Source organism: Microcaecilia unicolor, chromosome 7 (genome assembly GCF_901765095.1).
Source record: "Microcaecilia unicolor chromosome 7, aMicUni1.1, whole genome shotgun sequence".
In the NCBI taxonomy this organism is placed as follows: domain Eukaryota; kingdom Metazoa; phylum Chordata; class Amphibia; order Gymnophiona; family Siphonopidae; genus Microcaecilia; species Microcaecilia unicolor.
The window spans coordinates 285,380,352-285,404,313 of NC_044037.1; the positions used below are offsets into that span (position 1 = coordinate 285,380,352).

At 44.2% G+C, this 23,962-nt stretch overlaps 1 protein-coding gene across 1 annotated transcript in view; it reads right to left on the reverse strand.

Annotated features, from left to right (window-relative positions):
• Positions 1-3,215: 3,215 nt before the first annotated feature.
• Positions 3,216-23,962, reverse strand: part of EAF2 (ELL associated factor 2) — a 91,554-nt gene continuing 70,807 nt past the window's right edge. The window contains exons 4-6 of the mRNA XM_030210318.1: positions 18,528-18,673; positions 12,505-12,750; positions 3,216-4,334 (exon numbers count right to left, since the gene is read on the reverse strand). Coding sequence (XP_030066178.1) covers positions 4,288-4,334; positions 12,505-12,750; positions 18,528-18,673 — 439 coding nt within the window. The 3' untranslated portion in view covers positions 3,216-4,287. The remainder of the gene's footprint in view (positions 4,335-12,504; positions 12,751-18,527; positions 18,674-23,962) is intronic.

A 23,962-nucleotide genomic window follows, 5' to 3' on the forward strand; every position in this document is an offset into this window, starting at 1 on the left:
AGTTTGATTCCCACTTCAGGCACAGGCAGCTCCTTGTGACTCTGGGCAAGTCACTTAACCCTCCATTGCCCCATGTAAGCCGCATTGAGCCTGCCATGAGTGGGAAAGCACAGGGTATAAATGTAACAAAAAACAAAAAAAAAAAAAACTATCATGGGACACCTCATGAGCGGTCATGAGGTGGAAACTGAATAAAGGCACTCTCGTATTACATGCTCTCGAACTTGGTTAAGTCCTGCTGAAATCCTTCCTATTCACTATAATATTTATTATATACATACAGGTTATTCAAAACATCAATCAAAATGTATCGCGTCTTTTTTGTGATAAGGGACAGGTTTTGCGGTAACTAATCGGTAAATTACACAACTAAACTACGCAGTTTGTTTTTGCTACTTCGTTTTCTAAAGCATTTCTGGAATGTTTATTTTACTTGGCAGTTTTAGTGTGTGGATACATGAAACAAACATTTTGTTACTGTATTTTACTTCCAGGTAGGGTTACCATACGTCCGGATTTCCCCGGACATGTCCTCTTTTTGAGGGCATGTCCGGGGCGTCCGGCGGATTTTGCCCGCGCCCACGTTTGTCCGGATTTCTGGACAAACGTGGGCGCGGGTGCGAGCAGGCGCGTGCGTGCGGTGGGCGTGTGATCGGCGCCGTGGGTCTGGTGACCTGGTCTCCCGTCCCCTCCCCTTCCTTACCATGTTCCCTGGTGGTCTAGTGACGTCTTCGGGGCAGGAAAGAGCCCCCTCTTTCCTACCCGGAGCGCTGCCTCCCCTGTCTATCATCTTTCTCGGTCTGGCTGGGGATTCAAAATGGCCGCCGAGAGTTGAACTCTCGCGAGGCCGCTTCAACTCTCGGTGGCCATTTTGAATCCCCAGCCATACCGAGGAGGATGCAGCAGGCAAGGGCAGGCAGCGCTCCGGGCAGGAAAGAGGGGGCTCTTTCCTGCCCCGAAGAGAAGACTCTACTAGACCACCAGTAAGTGAGGGGGGGGGGGGTATGTGACGGGGGGGGGGGGGGGGGGGAAATAGGGGCGGAACCCGGACCTGAAGGGGGCGTGACATGTGTCCTCTTTTTCAGAGGACACAAAATGGTAACCCTACTTCCAGGTCCTCGTATGGAAAGCTAACCCCTCTAGTGGTATTATTGTGAGATTACTGCTAGGGGTCAGCACCGCCATTTTTGAACCAGGTTCAAATGGGGCGGGAGCAGAGAGGTCTGCTCATGACCTGACCCGCTAGACCACCTGGGACCACTTCCAGGGAGTAGGGTGGGGGGCCTTGAAACCTGTCATATTAGTGACACTCTTACCTGGGTTCCAGCCAATATTCAGCCAGTACCTGGATTAGTGCCGGTGGCTTGCGCTTACCCGGATAAACAACGGCAGTGCCTGGTCCTAGACCAGTATTTGAATAATTGGGGCATTGAATCAGCCCACAGCTGTCAGTATTTAGAAATACAGTGGTGGAAATAAGTATTTGATCCCTTGCTGATTTTGTAAGTTTGCCCACTGACAAAGACATGAGCAGCCCATAATTGAAGGGTAGGTTATTGGTAACAGTGAGAGATAGCACATCACAAATTAAATCCGGAAAATCACATTGTGGAAAGTATATGAATTTATTTGCATTCTGCAGAGGGAAATAAGTATTTGATCCCCCACCAACCAGTAAGAGATCTGGCCCCTACAGACCAGGTAGATGCTCCAAATCAACTCGTTACCTGCATGACAGACAGCTGTCGGCAATGGTCACCTGTATGAAAGACACCTGTCCACAGACTCAGTGAATCAGTCAGACTCTAACCTCTACAAAATGGCCAAGAGCAAGGAGCTGTCTAAGGATGTCAGGGACAAGATCATACACCTGCACAAGGCTGGAATGGGCTACAAAACCATCAGTAAGACGCTGGGCGAGAAGGAGACAACTGTTGGTGCCATAGTAAGAAAATGGAAGAAGTACAAAATGACTGTCAATCGACAAAGATCTGGGGCTCCACGCAAAATCTCACCTCGTGGGGTATCCTTGATCATGAGGAAGGTTAGAAATCAGCCTACAACTACAAGGGGGGAACTTGTCAATGATCTCAAGGCAGCTGGGACCACTGTCACCACGAAAACCATTGGTAACACATTACGACATAACGGATTGCAATCCTGCAGTGCCCGCAAGGTCCCCCTGCTCCGGAAGGCACATGTGACGGCCCGTCTGAAGTTTGCCAGTGAACACCTGGATGATGCCGAGAGTGATTGGGAGAAGGTGCTGTGGTCAGATGAGACAAAAATTGAGCTCTTTGGCATGAACTCAACTCGCCGTGTTTGGAGGAAGAGAAATGCTGCCTATGACCCAAAGAACACCGTCCCCACTGTCAAGCATGGAGGTGGAAATGTTATGTTTTGGGGGTGTTTCTCTGCTAAGGGCACAGGACTACTTCACCGCATCAATGGGAGAATGGATGGGGCCATGTACCGTACAATTCTGAGTGACAACCTCCTTCCCTCCGCCAGGGCCTTAAAAATGGGTCGTGGCTGGGTCTTCCAGCACGACAATGACCCAAAACATACAGCCAAGGCAACAAAGGAGTGGCTCAGGAAGAAGCACATTAGGGTCATGGAGTGGCCTAGCCAGTCACCAGACCTTAATCCCATTGAAAACTTATGGAGGGAGCTGAAGCTGCGAGTTGCCAAGCGACAGCCCAGAACTCTTAATGATTTAGAGATGATCTGCAAAGAGGAGTGGACCAAAATTCCTCCTGGCATGTGTGCAAACCTCATCATCAACTACAGAAGACGTCTGACCGCTGTGCTTGCCAACAAGGGTTTTGCCACCAAGTATTAGGTCTTGTTTGCCAGAGGGATTAAATACTTATTTCCCTCTGCAGAATGCAAATAAATTCATATACTTTCCACAATGTGATTTTCCGGATTTAATTTGTGATGTGCTATCTCTCACTGTTACCAATAACCTACCCTTCAATTATGGGCTGCTCATGTCTTTGTCAGTGGGCAAACTTACAAAATCAGCAAGGGGTCAAATACTTATTTCCACCACTGTACATCAACGACTGGAGGCTGAATACTGACTCATTTAAACACAAAAGTGAATTCTTTAATATTTTACATGGTGCATGCATTTTACCTGAACATCACTCTTCTCATCATGGGGTGGGGGTGGGGGGTGGGCAAAGAAAGGAACCACAGTCAATTCTGAATTAAAATGATAAATAGTCTATTTTATTACTCATGTTCCCAGACCTAAAAAAGTATGTTACCTTATTTCAGTTTTATAATTACAATTTGGCTTGTATCTTTTTTTTTTTTGTAGAACAAGGCACAGCAAAAAGACAGTAAACAGTAAAATGATACAAAACATGAGGAACCCTGGAGAAGAGAGTTGCCACAAGCCAATTAAAAATAAAAAATTGTAGATGTAGAAAAGCTTAGGAATGGCAGATGCTCTCCTTGGATTCTAGGCAAACTGGATCTTCTTGGTTACTTTGGTACTATACAACAGTACGCGATCAATCGTATTCCTGACAACTTCTAGCTCTTATACAAGAGGGTCAAACCTTACTCACATGTAGTTATTTTCAGTAAAATTCAGGCATGGCCTCAGTGGCCAGAAAAGCCTCTTACGTATGTTTCTAGAATGAAACAATATAAAGAGGGAACTACAATGAGTCTCAAAGACAAAGAGGAATGAGACAGCCAATTTACAAACAGATATTTAGCGGGGGAAAAAAAAAATCAATGTTTAACAGAGACAAGTACAAAATATGTACATGCATCATTTTACTCAAACTTCTTCACTGCTGTATGAAATGTACGAACATGTCCATCTTCTACTGAATATTTTAAATATACATAACTAAAGGATCAGAAATTAGCATTTAGAATAGATGAAAAGGAAACATTTCTTTAAAACAGAAAAGCTTTTCCCCTAAAGTTCATTTAAAGTAATTTGCAAGCAAATTCTCAGAAAAAAAACAAAACAAAACAGGCAGTAAAGTTAAGAAAAATCAGATCTGTCTGCATTAATTCATTGTCAACCCAATAATTCTAGAAACGCACATAAAAGCTAGCCACATGAGCATTGCCTACATTTCAGGATGAGATATACAGAGCAGTTAGTGGAAAATTAAGACATATTTCTTCCTTTATTTTAAGTTGAAAATATCCACCTCGGTCTTAAGTATTTGTCATTCTTAGTGCAAAAATTACAGGTGCTGCTGCATTATTAAGGGAAGAGGACGGAAGGTTCCTGGATGGAAATAAGTGCTGCATTCATTCGTCACTGTCACTTCCAGATTCACTCAAATGCAAGTCACTTCCTAGAAGTAAAAAAAACATAATAATTTTTTTGGTTTAATATCAAAAAGTATAATAGGAGTCGTCTTGCACTGTATCAAGATATAAATCAAAACCATAGCTTAAGGGCCCCTTTTACTGAGCCGCGGTAGGCTCTATGAGCGCCTAAGTGCCAAAACGGAGTTACCGCCCAACTACCGCGTGCCCCTTGCGGTAATTTCATTTTTGGCGTGCGTCCACTATGCGCGTCTGAAAAAATAATTTTTATTTTCGGACGCGCGCAGAGTGGCATCTGACACTTACCGTGCAGATTCTTTACCACTAGGTTTATAGCTGGCAGTAAGCTCACACACCCAAAATGGATACGTGGCAATTTTGATTTTGCCACACATCCATTTTTGGTACGTGTGCACTCCCAAAACCCGCGCCTACACTACCGCAAGCCACTTTTTACCATGGCTTAGTAAAAGGACCCCTAAGTGAAGTTGCTCTTATCTGTAAATCACCACTAGAGGTCACCAGGTGGCAGACAGCAAATGATTCCCTTCTTAGATAAAAAGTCGAATTTGTATCAGGTTAGAAAACACCACGGCAAGGACTGAGGAATTTTAAAAAAAAAAATTTTTCTAGTCCACGTCATCTACACTTCTGAGTGGAGTTTCATTTCACATTTATATAACACCCTATTTCCACAAGGACTCAGATCAGTAACAGAACAGTTACATCACATTTCAACATATAATTAAGTAGAATTCAAAAGTACAGAAATATATTAAAGTCCCAGTGGAATCCCCATTCCTATTTTGTTTTTCAAATGTAGTGAATGAGGTCCCACAATGAAGTTGGATATTTTGCTATGACCAGGGCTCCTAAAGCAGCCATATTAAACTATAATCCTAGAGGAACGCAAACCAGGTTTTCACGATGTCCCTAATGAATATGCATAATGACGACTATTAACTATTTGTAACAGTTATCTTTAATAGACAGAAGTAAGAATTGACAGGAATAGGGAATATCTATGGTTCTTGTGTGTTCAGTTGTAGTTGAACCCCTGAAGATGCAACAGTGTGAAATGCATCGATGGCGTAGGGTTTAACATCGGGTGGTGCTGTTGATTTGTTCACATCAAGTGAAAACCAAGCTGGTGATTGGAATGGGAGTATGTAAGAATTATACTGAAATCCACTAAGAACACCAAGGGAGAAGTATGATACAGTGACTGGAGGACCTTATCCGGCAATATGTATGATCTGCAGGAACATTATGCTCAGAGAATTCGTGTAACAAGTCTGAAGGAAGTACATGACGTTTGAGGGTATTGTAGCACCTCAATCTGGAGAGTTCTGATTTTGAAGGACAGTACAAGAAACTCGGTGCAATTGATAAGAAAATTTGAAGTTTGTATCGGTCTATCCCCTAGGGTAAACTGGATATTATAGAAAAAAAGAGAGACTGAATGTAATAAGATTGAGGATCAGGTGTGAGAGTAATGAATGAATGGAGTACATGAGAACCATAAAGAATTGAGGTAAAAGTGGATTTTCTTATGTAATGTGACATAATAAAGACATTGAAAGTATAAACAAATAGTTACTTAATAGTCATCATTATTCAAGATGTGTAACTAGAAAAAAAAAAAAAAAAAAAAAAAGAGGGACCTCATTTAAGGGATTAGTAATGAATATGCATGAGATATATTCACATGGAAACAGTGCATGCAAATCCCTCTCATGTATATTCGATATATCCTGAAAGCCTGGTGTGTGTTGCAGTTCGACACCCCTGGCTTATGGAAACAACAGTAGAAACATTAAAACATGACGGCAGATAAGGGTCAAATGGCCCATCCAGTCTACCCATCCTTAGTAGCCACTAACTCTTTCTTTCCTAAGGGATCCCACATGCCTGTCCCACGCTTTCTTAAATTCTGACAGTCCTCGTCTCCACAACCTCCACCAGAAGGCCATTCCACGCATTCACCACCCTTTCGGTGAAAAGAGTATTTTCTTAGATTCCTCCTAAGTCTATTTCCTCTTAACTTCATTGTATGCCCCCATATTCCAGAGTTTTCCTTCATTTAAAAAAGGCTCGCCTCCTGTATATTGATGCCAATAAGGTATTTAAATGTCTGTATCATACCCCTCTCTCTCGTGCCCCTCTTCCAGCGTACACATGTTGAGGTTCCTAAGCCTGTCCCCTATATGTTTTATGACAGATATCGCTTACTAAATCTTAGTTGCCAATTATCAGACCATTCTTCAAGATTCGCTAGATCCTTCTTCATACCCTCCACACCCTCTGGGGTGTCTACCCTATTACAGTTTGGTATCATCTGCAAAGAGACAAGCCTTACCAGACAGTCCCTTCTGCAATATTACTCACAAAAATGTTAAAAAGAGCTGGCCCAAGGACCAAACCCTGCAGTACACCACTGATAACAGCCCTTTTCTCAGAACAAGCGCCATTTACCACTACCCTCTGTCTCCTCCCACTTAACCTGTTCTTAACCCAGTCAGTCACTTTAGGTCCCATACCAAGGGCACTCAGTTTATTCATCAGTCGCCTGTGTGGGACTGTGTCAAAGGCTTTGCTAAAATCCAAGTATACCACATCTAGCGCCTCTCTCACATCCAACTGTTTGGTCACACAGTCAAAGAAATCAATCCGATTAGTCTGACACGGCCTGTCTCTAGTGAGGCCATGCTGCCTCGCGTCCTGCAGTCCATTTGATTTGAGAAACCTCACGATCCTCCACTTTAGAAGCGTTTCCATTAGTTTACTCACCACCGGGATCAGACTGACAGGTCTATAATTCCCAACCTCCTCCTTACTTCCGCTTTTGTGCAGAGAGACCACACCACCCTTCTCCAGTCCTCCGGGACCACTCCAGACTCTAAGGAAGCATTGACGAGGTCAGACAGCAGAACATCTCAGAGTTCATGTATTCCATCAGGCCCCATTGCTTTGTCTTCTTTTAGTTTAGCTGGCTCCTCCTGAACAGTCTTCTGAAAATCGGTCTCAGTCTACCACACATCCATCCCCATTAGCATTTGTTTTCTATGGTCACCCGTGGCCTTTCGTCCATCAACACAGAACAGAAATAATTGTTAAGCAGTTCAGCTTTATCCTCATCAGTTTCTGCATATTCCTCCCCCCTCAGCTTTGAGTCTCACAATTTTAATGTATCAGCTATCTTTTCTTCCATTTGTCTCTTTGCATTTCCGTCAGCTTTTCCAGCTTCTCTTGGCTTTTCCAGATATTTTTTTCCTGTCCTCCTCCTTCTGAGTATTCTTGTAATGTATGAAGGCTAACCTTCTTTCTCTTACCTTTTTAGCTACTATGTTCAAGAACCAGAATGGCCTTCTTTTCCTCTTACTTTAAATGTAGTTTTCTAACATGAAGGTGCGTTGCCTTTAAAATAGCTCCTTTCAGTTTCACCCACTGCTGCTCTATTTCCTTCAGCTGTTCACATCCTCTTTCCTGAGAAATTCCCCAATCTTGGCAAAGTTAGTTCTTCTGAAATCTAGGACCTTCAATCTCTCCTCCTCTGTCTTAATATTGAACCACACCATTCGGTGGTCACTAGATGCCAGATGATCTCCCACTGTAACATCAGAAACATTTTCCCCGTCTGTGAGAACCAGGTCTAGGACAGCTCCATCCTGTTTTAGTTCCGTTACCCACTGCTGAAACAATTCTTCCTGTAGAGAATCCAAGATCTCTTTGCTTCCAGATGACCGAGCAGCACGGAAAACCCAATCAATGTCCAGCATGTTGAAATCAGTTATCAGTAGTACCTTCCCCTTTCCTAGCTATTTTGTGGACGCCTTCAATTAAGTCTCTGTCCATTTCTTCTGACTGTGAAGGTGACCTGTATGTTACACCAATGTAAACACATTTTCCTTTCCCTTTTACCAGTTTAACCTACAGTGCTTATTCCTTACCCCATCAGTCCTGCAGTTCTGTCACCTTAATACTATTCTTAACATATAGTGTCACTCCTCCACCCTTTTTTTCCTACCCTGTCCTTCCTAAATAGATAACAACCAGGTATAACTACATCCCAGTCATGACTTGCCATGAACCACGTCTCTGTGACCATCACTAAATCCAAGTCGGCTTCTATCACTGTAGCCTCTAGACAGGGCCGTGCCAACCCAGTAAGCGGGGAAAGCACGGCAGGTGGGCGCCTGCCTTCAAGGGAGCCACCGCGCCAGTCGAGTGTTATGAAAAATTAAAAAATAAACCTCTTCCGTACCGCGTTGGTGCCTAGGCGCATGCGCTGTTGCCTTCCCGTGCGTAGCGCTCGGCTGTTTGGCACCGCCCCCAGCTCTTCCACGCACGACACGTGCCTTGGAGCCTCGCAGGCAGTCCGAGTCTCCGACCGCCGTCCCGTCATTTCACGTCAACGTCGACCGAACTTCGAAGGACGAGGACCGGGTGTTGCCGATGCCGTCGGAGTGCTGAGAGGAGAGGAGAGAGAGCCACTGTGCTGCTTGGAGGATCCGCATATATTTTGTTTTTTGCTGACATCATTTGATAAGACATGAAAGTCACATGATTGCCCCTTGTTTTTGATTACTGTAATGGCTTGGGCCTGTTATGGGAATAAAGAGTGCATTTGAAGGCCCTGCAGGTTGGGGGAACTGGGAGTGAACCAGCTGGGATTCGGGAAGAAAGGAAAGACAAAGCAAGGAAATTTCTGTGTGTGGGGGGCGGGGGGGGGGGGGGGGAAGAGAACAAGCTAGAATCAGGGAGGAAGGAGGGGAGACTACAAGGGCACAGGAAAGGAAAATAAGCGCTGTTGTGCTATACCGGGGGGGGGGGGGGGGGGGCGCCAACTGATAGTCTGCAGGGGGGCACCAGAGACCCTTGGCACGGCCCTGCCTCTAGATCTAGAAATTTGTTTCCCATACTATGGGCATTGGTATATAAGTCTTTCCAAATGTTACTTTTCCCCTCCCCTTTTCTATAATGGTATTTGATATCTTACCTCCCTGGGGGTTATTAATTACTTTGGGGCTTTTCTCACCCCCAGCAGATTTAGATTAAAGCCCTCTTTAGTACTTTAGCCAGACTGTTACTGAAGATACTTCATCCCTTCCTTGAGGGATGGACACAATCACCGCTCAGTAGCTCTTGGAAAATCATCCCACGGTCTAAGAAACTGAAGCGCTTGCATTGGCACCATCCACGCTGCCACACATTTAGCTCCAGGATGCAAGCTTCCCTCATTTGGCCTTTACCTTCAACAGGAAATATCGACGAGTACACCACCTGCACACCTAGGTGCTTTACCGTCTGACCCAGAGCCATGAAGTCACGTTTGATATGTTCAGTTGAATACCTATCAGTATCATTTGTGCCAACATGGATGAGCAGCATAGGATTTTATTCAATCATTGCATTAAGTCTTAAGTGGGTTTATCTGTTGATGTAGCTTATTCAGGTCATCTCTTGCTCCCTCTTTCTTACTTTTAATGGGAATACTGTTTTCCCCCTTCGTTGTTTTAAATTATTCTGCTTCATTGTTTTTTTCTCTTTTCTTGGCTCTCACTACTTTTCGTCTTGCTAACAAATTGCAGATATGCTCTTTGTTTGGGTTTTTTTTTGCTTTGATATTATAAGGCTTTTGTTGTTTGTATCTGGTATTTTTTTGTAAGTTTTACTTCCTGTATTACTACTACTACTACTACTACTATTTAGCATTTCTATAGCGCTACAAAGCATACGTAGCGCTGCACAAACATAGAAGAAAGACAGTCCCTGCTCAGAGAGCTTACAATCTAATAGACAAAAAAAAAAAAAGTAAGCAAATCAAATCAATTAATGTGAACGGGAAGGAAGAGAGGAGGGTAGGTGGAGGCGAGTGGTTACAAGTGGTTATGAGTCAAAAGCAATGTTAAAGAGGTGGGCTTTCAGTCTAGATTTAAAGGTGGCCAAGGATGGGGCAAGATGTAGGGGCTCAGGAAGTTTATTCCAGGCGTAGGGTGCAGCGAGACTAAAGGCGCGAAGTCTGGAGTTGGCAGTAGTGGAGAAGGGAACAGATAAAAAGGATTTATCCATGGAGCGGAGTACACGGGAAGGGGTGTAGGAATGGACGAGTGTGGAGAGATACTGGGGAGCAGCAGAGTGAGTACATTTATAGGTTAGTAGAAGAAGTTTGAACAGGATGCGAAAAGGGATAGGGAGCCAGTGAAGGGTCTTGAGGAGAGGGGTAGTATGAGTAAAGCGACCCTGGCGGAAGATGAGACAGGCAGCAGAGTTTTGAACCGACTGGAGAGGGGAGAGGTGACTAAGTGGGAGGCCAGCAAGAAGCAGATTGCAGTAGTCTAAACATTTCAAATCTATCAAAATTTAAAAAAAAAAAAAAAACCGCTTGATGCCCCACTGACCAATATGGGGACTTGGAATGATGAGTTTGTGTTTTATTGGACCAGAATAGAATAGTTTACAATGTGTTAAGAGTTACTGTGCTGGTTAAGGTCGATTGTGACCATGGAACGTAAATATACCGAACACCTCTGCCAAGCACAAAACTTAAAGTTGATATGTTTTTTTTTCCCCCTAGATTTTATTTTTCCCTTCTAGATTTTAACTTGCTAGGATTAACAACACTGCTGGAGAATTTTTGAACCAAGTGATTATTTGAATATATTCTCATAAGAATGACTGAAAAAAATGATGCAAAATTAATCTAACACACTTCAAGACTCTGATCATAGACTGAACCTTTGTAACAAAAATAGAATGAGCACTTTGAGCTCAAGAATCTAGGCTTCTGTAAGATACCTGGGGCCCTGTTTACTTAAGTTGCACTATAGGTGCGCTAGCGTTTTTAGCGCACGCTAATGCTAGAGATGCCAATAGGAATATATGGACGTCTCTAGCGTTTAGCGCATGCTAAAAACACTAGTAACGCACCTTAGTAAACAGGGCCCCTAGTATTTTCCGATACTGAGCTTGTACTGTAATGATTACAAATGTGTAACCTTATTGGCAAGAAATATGTGGTTCAACAGACTCCATGGATAAGACGAAACTTCTTATGGAGGTAAAACTTTGTTTTTTGTTTTCTTTGACACCCATTGGATCTTTTTAGGGGCAAATGATAATTTTTGTGATTAGGAGAGCATTTACTCCATGTTTGGATTATCCAAGCAAGAAAAGAGAAAAAAAAATTCTAGATTCAAGAATTAGACCCAATTTACACCAAATTAAAAACTCAACACTAGGGCCCTGTTTACTAAGCTGCGCTAAATGCTAGAGACCCCCATATGTTCCTATGGGCATCTCTAGCGTTGGCGCGTGCTAAAAACACTAACGCGCCTATAGCGTGGCTTAGTAAACAGGGCCCTAAAACTTCCCTCCCCCCACCAAAAAAAAAAAAAAAAACAAAGCGGTGTGCTCATATAGAGGAGTAAAGATCATTAGAGCCGACTGCCCTCTTAAGCCTCACAAACATATCATTGTACACCAAGAAACCTCTCAGAAAATATTTAAACACAAACTGTGGATAGATTTGCTTCAAATGATCATTTATATGTCCAAAATAAATGTGAAATGCTTATATTCTCTGGGCTCCTTTTACAAAGCTGTGCTAGCGATTCCAGCGTGGAAAATGCGACAAAGCCCAAAAGAACTGAATGGGCTTTGCTGCATTTGCCACACCCAAATCGCCAACACAGCTTTGTAGAAGGAGCCGCATATAAATTTTTATAAGTGTGAATTAGCATTATTTAACTTACTAGTAAAAAAGCCCCGTTTCTGATGCAAATGAAACGGGGGCTAGCAAGGTTTTCTTGTGTGTGCATGTGGGAGTGTGTGTGTCCCTGCCCTCTGCCCTCTCTCCCCTCCCCCCCTCCGAGTCCTTCACTGCTTTGCTGCGTTTTCCTTCACTGACTGTTTGTGTTACAGAGAGGGCGGGGCAGACACTCATGGGGAAACCGGATATCTCTCCCCCTTCACACTTCCGGCTGGAGGCTTCATAGAACGTTGGTGTTGCCTTTTATATAGAGAGATAGTATCACCACAACATCAAGACTTCAAAACTACTGTGGACCCGTGGTGACTTATCAGTTGAAGCAAAATCCACTGCAAAAATAATTTGTTGGTTGTTGACATGCTATTAACCAAGCTCATTCCGGAAATCCCATTCTTTTTTTTTTTTTAACCAGAGTATGTACTTACGGAGTGTATTCATCATTTGACCATCAGTGTCCTGGAATCTTTGGAGCACAGCCTCCGCGACTGGGGTAGAGTGTTGTGGTTGCAAATTACGCGTGGATATAGAGACAGAGTGGGAGGATTTGTTACCCTCGTCTCCGGAATCGCTGGAACTATCCTCGCTGCTTGAAGAGGACGATGAGCTCTTTGAATCGGATGAACTGTCTGAAGTACTCATTTGGTTTATTAGATTAGCTTCTGCCATTAGTTCTGGACAAAGAAAAGAAAAAACAAAAAAATGAAATGAAATGTCTTTAAATTTGTTAGGTAGGGGGATGGTTCATGTAAATTGAAGGGCATATGGGTCCTAATGTTTATGCTTTACTAAGGGGCACTTTTAGCAAGGGATAGGGATTAGGACTCAATATACCGCCCTTTCTGTGGTTTTTGCAAGTACTTATTTTGTACCAGGGGCAATGGAGGGTTAAGTGACTTGCCCAGAGTCACAAGGAGCTGCAGTGGGAATTGAACTCAGTTCCCCAGGATCAAAGTCCACTGCACTAACCACTAGGCTACTCCTCCACTCATTCCACCAATAAGAGCCAACCTCATCAGTGATGTCACAATGGCCGATACTTGGCTCACTTCTGATATTGTGATGTCATAAGGGAAAGGGAAATGGGACTTGATATACTGCCTTTCTGAGGTTTTTGCAACTACATTCAAAGCGGTTTACATATATTTGGGTACTTATTTTGTACCAGGGGCAATGAAGGGTTAAGTGACTTGCCCAGAGTCCCAAGGAGCTGCAGTGGGAATCAAACCCAGTTCCCCAGGATCAAAGTCTGCTGTACTAACCACTAGGCTACTCCTCCACCCAACGCAGGCTTACCACTTGCCAATCTGGAACTACTGTGGCCCAATATGGGCACCAGCGGTAGTTCCACTCCCCCAGTGTGCATTTCCGGCGCTAGCGTAAATATTTGAAAAATATTTCTGCAGGGGGTTACCAAATGGCCATGTCTTTTTTTGGCCTTTTTATCCACTGCAGTAAAGAAGGCTTCAGCATTCAGGGAAAAAAAAAACGGCTCCTGCTAGCGCAGGACCTTTTTTTTTTTTAACCGCAGCTTAGAAAACAGTCCCTAAAAGCAATATAAAAGGAGCTTCCTTTCTTACTACTACTACTATTTAGCATTTCTATAGCGCTACAAGGCATACGCAGCGCTGTACAAACATAGAAGAAAGACAGTCCCTGCTCAAAGAGCTTACAATCTAATAGCTCTTTCACCTTGTTTGTGCTATGTCAGGGGAGTGGGGGTTCTGCCCTAACAATTTTCTTTTGTTTTCCTCTAGCCTTGGAGTGTAGCCTCGTGGTTAGTGCAGTGGACTTTGATCCTGGGGAACTGAGTTCGATTCCCACTGCAGCGCCTTGTGACTCTGGGCAAGTCACTTAACCCTCCATTGCCCCTGGTACAAAATAAGTACCTGAATATATGTAAACCGCTTTGAATGTAGTTGCAAAAACCTCAGAAAGGCGGTATATCAAGTCCCATTTCCCTTTCCCTATTTGAGATTCTAGATGGAATGTTGCTACTATTGGAGATTCTAGATGGAATGTTGCTACTATTGGAGATTCTAGATGGAATGTTGCTACTACTGAGATTCTGTTGCTACTATTTGAGATTCTACATGGAATGTTAATGTTGCTATTCCACTGGCAACATTCCATGTAGAAGCCTGTCCTTGCAGATCAGCAACGCGGCCGCGCAGGCTTTTGTTTCTGTGAGTCTGACGTCCTGCACGTACGTGCAGGACGTCAGACTCACAGAAACAGAAGCCTGCGCGGCCGCATTGGTGATCTGCAAGTGCAGGCTTCTACATGGAATGCTGCTAGTGGAGGAGTAGCCTAGTGGTTAGTGCAGTGGACTTTGATCCTGGGGAACTGAGTTCAATTCCCACTGCAGCTCCTTGTGACTCTGGGCAAGTCACTTAACCCTCCATTGCCCCTGGTACAAAATAAGTACCTAAATATATGTAAACCGCTTTGAATGTATTTGCAAAAACCTCAGAAAGGCGGTATATCATGTCCTTCCCTTTCCCTATTTGAAATTCTACATGGAATGTTCCTACTAGTTCAGATTCCACATGGAATGTTGCTAGTGGAGGAGTAGCCTAGTGGTTAGTGCAGTGGACTTTGATCCTGGGGAACTGTGTTCGATTCCCACTGCAGCTCCTTGTGACTCTGGGCAAGTCACTTAATCCTCCACTGCCCCTGGTACAAAAAAAATAAGTACCTGAATATATTTAAACCGCTTTGAAAGTAGTTGCAAAAACTTCAGAAAGGTGGTATATCAAGTCCCATTTCCCTTTCCCTATTTGAAATTCTACATGGAATGTTGCTACTGTTGGAGATTCTAGATGGAATGTTGCTATTCCACTAGCAACATTCCATGTAGAAGCCTGCCTTTGCAGATCAGCAATGCGGCCGCGCAGGCTTCTGTTACTGTGAGTCTGACGTCCTGCACGTACGTGGGAAAGATTTGATGTGAAACAGGGATCTCCTTCAGCTTGGCGAATCTTTCAGCAAATATGGTCCTGGATATGGGTCAGACTTCCGAACAGATCATGAAGCTATCTGTTACATTTGTGATTGTAGAGCACTGGGGTGGGTGGGTGGGGTTTCTTGATGGTGTCCAAGACCACCGTGAACACTGTGCGTCTTGGGTCTGCATTTCTGTTTCTTGGCAAATGGGGGTGGGGGGGGATTTGAAAATGTACGTTATTTCATACTTGTTGTACTGGTTTCTTGCTTGTCAGTGGTTCTTAATAAAAATGTTTAAAAAAAATTTTTGTAGACCAGTAATTTTTCCCCCAGTAAATTAAGGAGTATACATTAATAATGCATACAATAGGAAACCCAGATCTCTGTTAAGAACGCGTTTACTGGTGTCAAAATATTTCCATCATCTTAACTTCAAAGATCCTACATTCCTCTTACAGTGCTGATCACAAAAGTAATTGATGCAGTGTTTCAGTGTTGCAAAAGGTAATTCAGAGAACGCTTGCTGGCACTTCCAAGGTGTACCCCAATTTCAGATTAGATGGGGGGGGGGGGGGGGGTAGATACCACTGTACCAGCAGCCTGGCTCAGAACGCACACTCTAGCAAGCAGGACACCCAGCCCTGATAAACAAAGATTATCAAACACTCATCCAATGAAGCACTGCGACTAACACAGAAGCAGCCAAACCTCTCCAGAGTTAAAATGAATTTAGATAACAGTTTATAAAATCTTAATGATTTAAATGAAGCAAGTTTACACCAGAATGATGGCATGACAGCATTTTAACATTTGGGACTGCATAAGTCGGCAATATAACCACCCACAGTTTTTAAGAACTAATCTATCCATTGCACAGAGAATGTGCCAAGCAGATATGTACTCCACCCTCATGACAGTACCACCTTTAAAAATATGTACCAAGAAGTATGGGGAAGATAATTAAGATTCACTATACTTTTTTTTACAGTAGAAAATGTTTTCAGAGTCATAAGTGTAAACTATCACTGTATAGGAAACTACAGGAACTAGATCTCTTGTCTGTGTGAAAGTACATGATAAGCTAACATTTCATACATGAAGCCTGAATCTATGAACTCTGGATCAGAATTTTCTCACACTTCATTATGCAGAGTACTTAAAAGAATAAGTTAGCCCTTTACACATCTTTCAGACCTCTAAGGACCTCTCAAGCAGCATCACTATCTGTACCTTCATCAAAACAAATTGTACAATTTGATACCCGCCACTGACCCTTCTCAGGAGTAGCCCCCCACGCTCTAGAATTTACTTCCAGAGGGGCTACGTATAACTCGAGACTACCTCTGCTTCAGGAAGCAGGTGAAAGCCTGGCTCTTCTCCCAAGCCTTTAATGGGTAGGGTGACTGACTATACACTCATTCTGCACCCGGACTAGCTTGCTACACACCAGGGGCGTAGCCAGACACCCAATTTTGGGTGGGCAGAGGAACTCCACCCTGTCCCACAAGTGATTTGGTCTCTCCCTCTCTCGCCTGCATGCCATATGATCTTTTAAACATCCCCCTCCCCTGAATACCTTTTAAATAGCAGATTTTCACTGGCAGCGAGCGGCAACTAATACACACAGCTCATGTTGGTCCCACAGCCTTCCCTCTGATGCAACTTCCTGTTTCCGCATAGGCGGAAATACATCAGAGGGAAGGCTGTGGGGGCCAGTGCGAATAGTATGTATCAGTCGCTGCAGGCGAAGATCTGCTATTTACAAGGTACTTTATGCAGGAGGGACAGTTGTTGGGAGTTTTTGGCTGGTGTGGCTTGGGAATCCCTGCCATCCACACCATAGGTGTGCTGCTACTGGGTGGGCCTGAGCCCAAAGTGGGTTGGCCTGGGTCCACCCAGGCCCACCCTTGGCTACGCCACTGCTACACACACTAACTTAGGGCCCTGTTTAGTGAGATGCGTTAGAATTTTTAGCGCGTGTACAAAATTAGCACGCGCTGTGTAGGTGCCCATAGGAATATTGTGGGCGCCTACACAGTTAAAGCACGCTAAAAGCACTAACACACCTCTAGCGTGGCTTTGTAAATGGGGCCCCCAGCATCCCTCCGATATCCCTGGTGGCTCAGTGGGCTGCGGGTCAATACCCCCCCCCCCCCCACCTGATGGTCTAGAAGCCCTTCCCCACCCCCCTACCTTCAGCTGGAGGAGGGGCCTCCCTCCTCTGCCATCAGTGCCACACAACCCTACCCGGTGCATCCCGGTGTGAAGCCCCGCCCAGCGCATATCAGGATGCACTGGGCAGGGCTGGGCGCCGCCATTTTCTAGGTGGCGCTGATGGAAGAGGAGGGAGGCCACCTCCCTCCGCCAACTGAAGGTAGGGGGTGGGGAAGGGCCACTACACCACCAGATGGAGGGGGGGGGGGGGGGGAATTGACCCACAGCCCACTGGGTCACCAGGGACATCAGACAGATGCTGGGGAGGGGGGAGGTTAGGGGGCTGGAGACCCAGCGGATCTCCAGCCCACCATGAACCTGTGTCCGGGAGGGAGGGGTCGGGGGAATCAGAGGTCTGCCGGACTTCCAGCACCCTGTTGCTATGGGGGGGGGGGGGGGCTGGTAACATGCAAATGCATGTTGGACAGGGTTCACCATTCCTCCCCAATGGTCTGCAAACCCTAACGCCAGCTCTGGGCTGGCGTAGGGTTTGCCACGGCCAACGAGCCAATCTTTGGCGAGCTGGTTGCCGATCATTGGGGATGAATAGGTTTAACATGCATTTGCATGCTGCTTATGCTAAGAGCCCTGTTGTGTATGCATTTGCATGCTAGTTGCAACTCAAGAGCCCGCAAGCGCGCTGTTTCACACGCTCGGGGGCGCTGATCATGGGGCAGTAGCAAACGCAGGTGCTAGTATAGCTCTAACAGCCTCTAGCGCCTGCGCTTGCTTCTGATCAGTCCACCAGTAACTTGGAAGCTACAGAGGGAGGAGGGTGTAGGGGAGTGCAGAGAAACAGGGGGGGGGGGGGGGGGGGGGGGAAAGACGTTGCATGGGGTGGGGGGCCGCAGGGAAGGGAGAGATGACTGGAACGTCATTTCTGCTTGCTTCTGATAGCGGTATAATATTGTGATTAATCTCAATTTAAAATTTTTAACCAAAATACAGCCCTAATTTTTGTTTTAATTTTAAAATAGAAAAATGCTGAATTATGGTCTACACTGATCAGACAGCATTCACACATCAAGTGGGTTTCTCAATTTATACTGCATCTGAGGTGCTAATGCATTAAAAAAAACAAACAAAAAAAGTTAACAGCTCATAACTGTGCCACTGATCTGAAACAGCTGTGCCCACGACCCACTTTGTGAGGTCACCGTCTGTGTGAAGATCTTGCTTTGTACAATTACTGATTTTAAAAAATGCAGTTGATAAAATCAACAGGTTAAAACATTTTCCTATCGTCACTCACAAGTGGATATAGCTTCCAACATAATTCACTGTAACTCACCTCTCTCAATGTCATCCATTGGAGAAACAGGAGACTTCTCTTTGGCTGGAGAAGTTTTGACATTGCTCGGCGTCTTATTTGCATTTCGCATTAGCTGCTGCTGCTGCTGTTCAATGCGTGACTGAATCTTGCTGCTTCCTTCAGCTCTGAATCCAAGATTTAAATGATTAACAAAAAAAAAACTTCTTGTTTGATTTTCTAAAGAATAGTGACTTAACTCAGTAGTTTCAGCTTCAACTAATTCACATACAAAACAAAAGGATCAAGTTAACATAGTAACATAGTAGATGATGGCAGAAAAAGACCTGCACGGTCCATCCAGTCTACCCAAGAAGATAAATTCATATGTGCTACTTTTTTATTTGTACTGTCCTCTTCAGTGCACAGACCGTATAAGTCTGGCCAGCCCTATCCCCGCCTCCCAACCCCCAACCCCGCCTCCCACCACCAGCTCTGGCACAGAATGTATAAGTCTGCCCAGCACTATCCCCGCCTCCCAACCACCAACCCCGCCTCCCACCACCAGCTCTGGCACAGACCCTATAAGTCTGCCCAGCACTATCCCCGCCTCCCAACCACCAACCCCGCCTCCCACCACCAGCTCTGGCACAGACCCTATAAGTCTGCCCAGTAGTATCCCCGCCTCCCAACTACCAGTCCCGCCTCCCACCACCAGCTCTGGCACAGACCCTATAAGTCTGCCCAGCACTATCCCCACCTCCCAACTACCAGTCCGGCCTCCCACCACCAGCTCTGGCACAGACCCTATAAGTCTGCCCAGCACTATCCCCGCCTCCCAACTATCAGTCCCTCCTCCCACCACCAGCTCTGGTAAAGACCCTATAAGTCTACCCAGCACTATACCCGCCTCCCACCACCAGCTCTGGCACAGACCGTATAAGTCTGCCCAGCACTATCCCCGCCGCCCAACCACCAGCCCCGGCACAGACCGTATAAGTCTGCCCAGCACTAGCCCCATCTCCCAACCACCAGCTCTGCCACCCATTCTAGGCTAAGCTCCTAAGGATCCCTTCCATCTGCACAGGATTCCTTTATAGTTATCCCACGCATGTTTGAATTCTGTTACCGTTTTCATCTCCACCACCTCCCGCGGGAGGGCATTCCAAGCATCCACCATGTTCTTTTCACATGTCCTTTGTAATGCCTTTCATAATGTAAGTAGTTATGATCATCACAATTTATAATACTGTTCCTACATTTCCTTGTTTTTACTGTATTCTTTACCATGTAAGATGCTTTCTTTTACTATGTAAGCCGCACTGGACCTGCTGTATGTGGGAAAGAGTGGGGTACAAATGCAATAAATAAATAAATAATGGAAAAATTTCAAAAAGCAATCTCTTAGTGGTTAGGGTGGTGGACGTTGGTCCTGGGGAACTGAGGAACTGAGTTCAATTCCTACTTCAGGCACAGGCAGCTCCTTGTGACTCTGGGCAAGTCACTTAACCCTCCATTGCCCCATGTAAGCCGCATTGAGCCTGCCATGAGTGGGAAAGCGCAGGGTACAAATGTAACAAAAATAAAATAGATACTATTGGAGATTCTACATGGAATGTTGCTATTCCAATAGCAACATTCCATGTAGAAGCCTGCGCGGCCACATTGGTGATCTGCAAGGGCCAGCTTCTACATGGAATGTTGCTAGTGGAATAGCTCTTCACAAATCCAAAGACAAGAACTATGTGTAAGCAAACAGTTCATCCAAAAAATAGCTTTCCTGTATTTTCACTTATTGATTTTCTATTTTTTGTATATTTATTTATATATATTTTAGGAGCCCTCGGAAGAAACCACTTCAAGGCAACTTCATTGTTTTTTGCCTAGTGGCATAGTCTCTCTTCATTGGGTCATTCCTTTGTTTGACTATTTATGAATGCTGTTGCAAACACTCACTACAAAGTGCTCAAAATATGTGCGTGCTCTAAGTGCAAAATAAATGAAATGAAAACTTAAACGTAAACTTATCTTAAATTGCGCTACATAAATCTTGCTGGAGTCCACTTAGGCTTACGCGTAATTTAGGGGAAGCCTAAGTGGACTCCAACAGCAAGATTTATGTAGCGCAATTTAAGATAAGTTTACGTTTAAGTTTTCATTTCATTTATTTTGCACTTAGAGCACGCACATATTTTGAGCACTTTGTAGTGAGTGTTTGCAACAGCATTCATAAATAGTCAAACAAAGGAATGACCCAATGAAGAGAGACTATGCCACTAGGCAAAAAACAATGAAGTTGCCTTGAAGTGGTTTCTTCCGAGGGCTCCTAAAATATATATAAATAAATATACAAAAAATAGAAAATCAATAAGTGAAAATACAGGAAAGCTATTTTTTGGATGAACTGTTTGCTTACACATAGTTCTTGTCTTTGGATTTGTGAAGGGCGTGATTATATTTACCAAAGATTTGTTAGTGTGGAGATTAAAGTGGTTTCAGCTAGTGGAATAGCAACATTCCATGTAGAATCTCAAATAGTAGCAACAGTGGAGGAGTGACCTCGTGGTTAAGGTGGTGGACTTTGGTCCTGAGGAACTGAGCTCGATTCCCACCTCAGGCACAGGCAGCTCCTTGTGACTCTGGGCAAGTCACTTAACCCTCCATTGCCCCATAGAAGCCGCATTGAGCCTGCCATGAGTGGGAAAGCGCAGGGTACAAATGTAACAAAAATAAAATAGATACTATCGGAGATTCTACATGGAATGTTGCTACTATTGGAGATTTTACATGGAATGTTGCTATTCCAATAGCAACATTCCATGTAGAAGGCTGCGCAGACGTCAGACTCACAGAAGCAGAAGCCTGCGCGGCCACATTGGTGATCTGCAAGGGCCGACCTAGTGGAATAGCAACATTCCATGTAGAATCTCAAATAGTAGCAACAGTGGAGGAGTGGCCTAGTGGTTAGGGTGGTGGACTTTGATCCTGGGGAACTGAGTTCAATTGCCACTGCAGCTCCTTGTGACTCTGGGCAAGTCACTTAACCCTCCATTGCACCAGGTACAAATAAGTACCTATATACAATATGTAAGCCGCACTGAGCCTGCCATGAGTGGGAAAGCGCTTCACTTGAAGAGTTTCCAGACCTGTAAAGCAAAAATATTGGAGCCAGTAACTTTCAAACCTCAAAAGTACTACTACTACTACTTATCATTTCTATAGCGCTACTAGATGTACGCAGCGCTGTACACTTGAACAAGAGGGCAACCATCGCTGATGTGGTTATCATTTTCAAACAAGATCTTTAAAGAAAAAAAATAAGTCATCTAGTCCCAAACAAGGGTCTCTTGTTTTGCTGATTATGGTTGCCTCAGGGGACGTATTCTTTAGCGCTGCCGTCATCAGGAAGGGTTCAAAAAATCTCCTTCATATCTAGAACCTGCTGGTGTCTACCAAGGATATTTGTTAAATAGCCAGGATTTTCAAATGTTTTCTAAATTTTAAATACTGTTTCACATCTAATACCTGCTTTTCTGTGTTGATGCCAAAACATAGAAAATAAACTAACTCAAACTTATTAACAAAAGGGTCGAGAGGGAACCAAATAAGACAGACAATTCCTATACAACGATTTGAAAGCAAAACGTAAATTTTAAAATCAATATGAACTACTAGTTATTCTTTCAAATTTAGACTTAAAACAGAATTAGCTGTTTTATTTTGTAGCAAGATTTTCGAAACGCCTCAATGTAAAGAATTATAGTAAGGGAAACAGAAGTAGAAGAGGATCAACAAAAAAGTGAAAAAAAAAGTGAAAAAAAAAAAGGAAACTTTGGAGTCAATGAATGACAAATGCCAACGTTATTGTAAAAAAATAAATAAATAAAATAATCTCCGTCTCTCTCTTGATAGATACATAGATCTATAAAATTAAACACAGACCAACAGATCTGCATAAAACAGATCCCCACTCCGCCTTCACTCATTCCACCAATAAGAGCCAACCTCATCAGTGATGTCACAATGGCTTGATTGCCCAATACTTGGCTCACTTCTGATATTGTGATGTCATAGGGAAAGGGAAATGGGACTTGATATACTGCCTTTCTGAGGTTTTTGCAACTACATTCAAAGCGGTTTACATATATTCGGGTACTTATTTTGTACCAGGGGCAATGAAGGGTTAAGTGACTTGCCCAGAGTCCCAAGGAGCTGCAGTGGGAATCAAACCCAGTTCCCCAGGATCAAAGTCTGCTGTACTAACCACTAGGCTACTCCTCCACCCAACGCAGGCTTACCACTTGCCAATCTGGAACTACTGTGGCCCAATATGGGCACCAGCGGTAGTTCCACTCCCCCAGTGTGCATTTCCGGCGCTAGCGTAAATATTTGAAAAATATTTCTGCAGGGGGTTACCAAATGGCCATGTCTTTTTTTGGCCTTTTTATCCACTGCAGTAAAGAAGGCATCAGCATTCAGCAAAAAAAAAAAAAAAAAACGGCTCCTGCTAGCGCAGGACCTTTTTTTTTTTTTTTTTTTTAACCGCAGCTTAGTAAAACAGTCCCTAAAAGCAATATAAAAGGAGCTTCCTTTCTTCAGCTCTTTCACCTTGTTTGTGCTAGGTCAGGGGAGTGGGGGTTCTGCCCTAATAATTTTCTTTTGTTTTCCTCTAGCCTTGGAGTGTAGCCTCGTGGTTAGTGCAGTGGACTTTGATCCTGGAGAACTGAGTTCGATTCCCACTGCAGCGCCTTGTGACTCTGGGCAAGTCACTTAACCCTCCATTGCCCCTGGTACAAAATAAGTACCTAAATATATGTAAACCGCTTTGAATGTATTTGCAAAAACCTCAGAAAGGTGGTATATCAAGTCCTTCCCTTTCCCTATTTGAAATTCTACATGGAATGTTCCTACTAGTTCAGATTCCACATGGAATGTTGCTAGTGGAGGAGTAGCCTAGTGGTTAGTGCAGTGGACTTTGATCCTGGGGAACTGTGTTCGATTCCCACTGCAGCTCCTTGTGACTCTGGGCAAGTCACTTAATCCTCCACTGCCCCTGGTACAAAAAAAATAAGTACCTAAATATATTTAAACCGCTTTGAAAGTAGTTGCAAAAACTTCAGAAAGGCGGTATATCAAGTCCCATTTCCCTTTCCCTATTTGAGATTCTACATGGAATGTTGCTACTATTGGAGATTCTAGATGGAATGTTGCTACTACTGAGATTCTGTTGCTACTATTTGAGATTCTACATGGAATGTTAATGTTGCTATTCCACTGGCAACATTCCATGTAGAAGCCTGTCCTTGCAGATCAGCAACGCGGCCGCGCAGGCTTTTGTTTCTGTGAGTCTGACGTCCTGCACGTACGTGCAGGACGTCAGACTCACAGAAACAGAAGCCTGTGCGGCCGCATTGGTGATCTGCAAGTGCAGGCTTCTACATGGAATGCTGCTAGTGGAGGAGTAGCCTAGTGGTTAG